At 34.3% G+C, this 5,026-nt stretch overlaps 1 protein-coding gene across 1 annotated transcript; it reads right to left on the reverse strand.

Moving 5' to 3' along the window:
- Positions 1–4,302: 4,302 nt before the first annotated feature.
- On the reverse strand, positions 4,303–4,824 carry LOC108997753. Its single transcript, XM_018974128.1, has one exon. It carries the CDS (start codon positions 4,822–4,824, stop codon positions 4,303–4,305), a length of 522 nt encoding a protein of 173 aa, XP_018829673.1.
- Positions 4,825–5,026: the final 202 nt, after the last annotated feature.

Here is a 5,026-nt window from a genome sequence, read left to right on the forward strand (position 1 = left end):
CTCTAATGCACCGTGAGAGCTCCATTTGTTGTCATCTCTTTGAGGGAATTGAGGATATACTACTCATGTTGTTGTTGCAGCAAAAGCATCTCCACATGATTGATGCATTGTGAGAGCTCCATTTGCTGTCATCTCTTTGAGGCAATTGAGGATATAACACTTCTGTTGTTGCAGCAAAAGCATCTCCACATGATTTGCTTGCAACTATGATAATATATAGCTCTTTCAATTCTTTTTACTTCAACCTCATTTACTCTATCTCGTGCCATGTTCCCTTTTCTAATTTACCAATTGTACTACTGGATTAAGATGAATTTTCAGTTAGATATGGTTAATTCGAATTACAAGAGCGTGATTCCCACAAGCTCGGAACAATCAAACAACTTTTTGTACAGCTGTTGAACAAGTAATGTACTCTACCTCCATCATGGACAAAGCAATGTTGTTTCTTGCTACACCAAGAAACAGCTCCTACAGTAAGCATAAATGCGTAACTCGTGAACTTACGCTTAAATTTATCACTAACCCAATCAACATAGCTATAACCATTCAATCTCATGTCTCCACCCTGATAGCAAAGAACAAGATATTCTGTCCCCCCGAACGTATCATAAAATCCTCTTAACTAATTGACATTGAACAAGTCTTGGGTTAATCTAATAATGACTAACCAATTCAATTGTAAAACAAATGTCAGGTTGTGTACACAACATGGCATATATAAGACTTTCAGTACTTCCAATTGCACTTGCACAAGGAATTCTGGTAATATCTTTCTTTTCCTCATCACTCTTGGGACAATAGAATCAATGTATAACCCTTCTCAATTTGAGTGTTTATGGGTATGGAGTTGCGTATATGAAATTGTTTTAGAATCTTCTTAATGTAAGTTTTTTTAGATAAACCAAGAAGTTTCCGAAACGATCCTCTATTTTTTTTTCAATATATTTGCTTTTGGTGGAAGATTAACCAACTCTCAAACTTGGTTTTTCTCCATAGAACTCATCTCATATCTTATAGCAGCTGACCAATTTATTTGAAGTAGGTGAACTTAGTACTTCGTCATATGAATCAAGCTCATCAAAGTCATACGGAACACACATGAAATATTTCCCTTTAATCTTAAAACGAAAACGAGGAATGGTTCTGCGTTCGCTTCTACATATCTGAGACTCCTGTGAGTCACTTTATAGTAGTACACCTATACTAGAAGGAAAATCACTTTCATTATTTTTTACGATTTTAAGATGTGATAATCCTCCACCATCGCCAAAAGATGGTGTAACTTCCTTGAGCACTTGCAACTTCAAAAGCTCAAGATCTTTCTTTGCTTCCCAATATTGGAAAATCATTCTTAGTAAATGTAACATCATGCGATTATATTCCCATCATTCCTTCATTAAGATGTTTACCATACATTATGCAATCATTTTAGCTCTCGGAATATATTAGGAAGGTATGCTTATTTGTTCTAGGACTAAGTTTCTCATATTTATGGGAAGTGGTGTGAACATAACCCGCAAAACCCCAAGGATGCAAATGTTCCAAATTTGATTTTGGACATTCCATAATTCATATGGGGTTTGAGGGAACAAACATAGAAGACACAATTCAAAATTTAGGCAACAACTAAAAGAGCATCCCCAAAAAATGATATTGCTAGGTTAGCTTGTGCCAGAAATTGCCAATTGCCTACATATCCCCTTTTTCTCACATAGTCTCTGAAACTTTTTAGACAAGTACTTACGACCGTGATCAGGTCGTATAGTTTTAAGATTCTTTTCTTTTTGATTCTCAACCTTAACTACAATGCAGTCTAATGCTTTAAAGCAATGGGAGATTAGATAGACATAACTAAAACGTGAGTAGTCATCTGTTAAGGTGAGAAAATAAGAGGCTTTATGGTGTGCCTTCATGTTTATAGGTCCACAAATGTTAGAGTGGATTAGCTCTAAAGGATAATATGCCTTCGAAGTCATGCTAAAACTCTTCTTATTGGCTTTTCTAGCTAAACAAGCCTCACACATAATTAAGCCATTATATTTAGTGAGAGACCGCAATAGGCTTTCTCTAGCTAGTCTAATCATTTTTTTTTTGTTTTGTTTTCACCATCGTTTGAAGCCATAAAAGAAAATGAAAAATGATCTAAAGGCTTGTCTGAGAAGTGAAATGATTTCATCTCATTTCACCCCAAAACGTCTAATCTTTTCCTTCCTAAATGTCACTTAAACACAAACACTTTTCAATTTTAAACTTTCAAATTTTTCATTTACTTATTACCTAATCACTACAACCTTCCCAAATTTTCAAATAAAACATAAAAACAATAACTTTTTAAAGTTTTAAACCAAAGATTATATTTAAATAATATTTTAAATTTATAATATTTTATTCAACTTTTCTTTATCATTTCGCAAAACTTAATAAAACATCTTAATTCAAGCCATTTTACTATTATTAACAAATCATTTCACTACTATTAACAGAATGCTCATCTCATTTGATTACCAAACATGCCCTAAATTCAGTATAAAAGAACCATTTGAAAAGGTCCATGTCCATACAAAGCCTATCCAAATAAAAGTCCAACTAAAGGCCATCATAGTAAAAAGTAAAACTAAGTTTCAATATATAAATAACTGAAAATAGATTACATTGAATACCAGTGCATAAATCACATCATGAAAAAGTAACAAGCGACCTAGATGCATCCAAAGTTGGTAGGTGCCAACTCCAAGTACTTCTTCTCGAATTTCATTACCCAATATAACGTATTGTCTGCTAGCTAATATTCTTCTATAATCTATGAACTCAACTCGATCTCAAGTTACATGTTTGATTACTCTTGTGTCTATAATTCATTTAGGGATTGATTGAGCCAAAAATATGTGAACAAACACAAATAATAAGAGAGTTTTTTTTAGTGGATTATTTTTTTGTCTCAGTGCATTCACGAGCAAAGTGTCCCACTTTTCCACAGTTAGGGGTAAGATGAGAATTTTGTGTTTTGTTTTAGTGTTTAAAATATTATGTTTTAGTATTATTATTGTATTGAGATTTGAAAAAATTGAATTGAGATTTGAAAAACTTGAATTGTTTATTATATTTTGTATGAAGATTTGAAAAATGTGTAATGATTAGATGAAATGAGATGATAATTTTGTGTCTCATCCCCCCCCACAAACCTGCCATTAGTATACTTCAATTTGAACTTGTCCTTATCAGCGCGCTTGCCTTTGTGGCACTTTGCAACTTTCCCATTATGTGGCCCAAGACAATTTATCGCTCCAGCAAATCTCCCAAGTTGCTTGTGCTTAGACTTGAGCAACAAGAAAAGTGATATGGTGTGCATCCATGAGCTCTGCCTCTAGTTGTAAGTGGTGAGATATATTAGCAAAAGTTTTAGTATTCTCACTGTGTCAAAACGAGTTTCATTTACCCACATGTTGACTTAGGCAAAGATCGTATAACAACAGTAACTTATAGTTCACCAGTGAGATTATTGCCATCATACTTTAGATCACGAATCAAGGCAGACATCAATCTCAAATGTTTGGTGGTATGTTTAGGGTCCACACGGGTAATTTTCAAACTCCCTAATTCGATCATTGTGCATGCTACTAAGCATGGTAAAGCGCGCGCACCAATATTTCTTTGACTAAGCATGATAGGCTTTCATACGATTATGACGATGTGGGAAAATATTCATTTCCTTAGGTGGTATCATAAGGTGTGATAAATTTTCTAGGGTATCTTGTTCATTAGCAGGTATTGGATTTTTCTATGCTATATATCATTGTTGGTCTCATCCATTCGTTTCCTTTAGTAAGGTTAATAACTACGTTCTTAGTAGTCATAATCACTATATTTATTGTGAGAAATTGACATTAACACATATTAATTTAATTACAAAGTCTAACTAAACCATGGAATTCTTTCCAACATAATGAGGAAAGTTTTGCAAAATGTTAGTGACACTATATAAGTTAAAATACTACATCTAACTAATTTTGAATAAAATCTATAGAAGAATCTTAAAACTCATAATTCATGCATATATAATTCATTCATCAAGTATGAAAAAATTCATAATTATTGCCTTGCACATAGGCTCCACCCGAATCCTCATTGGTAAATTGGTGCATCATGTTAATGTGACTTTTTTTTTTTTTTTTATTTTTATTTTTTATAAGAAACCAAACTTTCATTCATAAAGAAGATTACAGACAATTATTAAGCCAAATGACCTGAGAAATAAAGTCCGGAATACAATCCCACCACATAGCAATATCATCCACATTTTTAGCATATAGCTAAACCATGAGCAGCCCTATTGCCCTCTCTAGGAACATAAACAAAAGAACACTCAACAAAGCAAGAAGAAATAGACTTAATATCTTGATAAAGCAGCCCCAGCAAAGAACCAGCCATGTTATTATGCTCCAGTGCCTCCACCACTAACAAGCAATCAGACTCAACTTGTATTCTTGAGATACCCATGCTGACACACAATTGAAGACCCCGAAGAACAACTATTAGCTCCACAGCTTCTGGTTCCTCAACTTCACTCTCAGCCTTTAACGCAGCCATCAGCACCTTCCCTTTATCGTCCCGCAGAATACACCCAACACCTGATTTGCACAACTCTCCAAACATTGCACCATCAACATTAAGCTTTAGCAGACCTGGTAGAGGAGCTGTCCAGTGAAAATGGTGCTTTGCTTGCACCTGAGACTTCAAATGAAGCTGTACATAATTCATGATTAAACCCAATGCATTATCAGCAACAGTTTTTGGGCTCACCAGCACCTGCTCATGCACCATTTGATTACGTCGATACCAAAGACTCCAAGCAACAGTAAAAAAAAGAGGTAATTTATCCCTATATACCCCCTGACACAAGAGTAAAGCAATCTCACAAATTTTCAGATTATGATCCAAATGCATATCAGGTAATAATTCGTGCCACAAGCACAATAAGCTATCACAAGTAAGCAAAGCATGATTGAGATCTTCACACATAAAA

The sequence above is a fragment of the Juglans regia genome, chromosome 8 (genome assembly GCF_001411555.2).
Source record: "Juglans regia cultivar Chandler chromosome 8, Walnut 2.0, whole genome shotgun sequence".
In the NCBI taxonomy this organism is placed as follows: domain Eukaryota; kingdom Viridiplantae; phylum Streptophyta; class Magnoliopsida; order Fagales; family Juglandaceae; genus Juglans; species Juglans regia.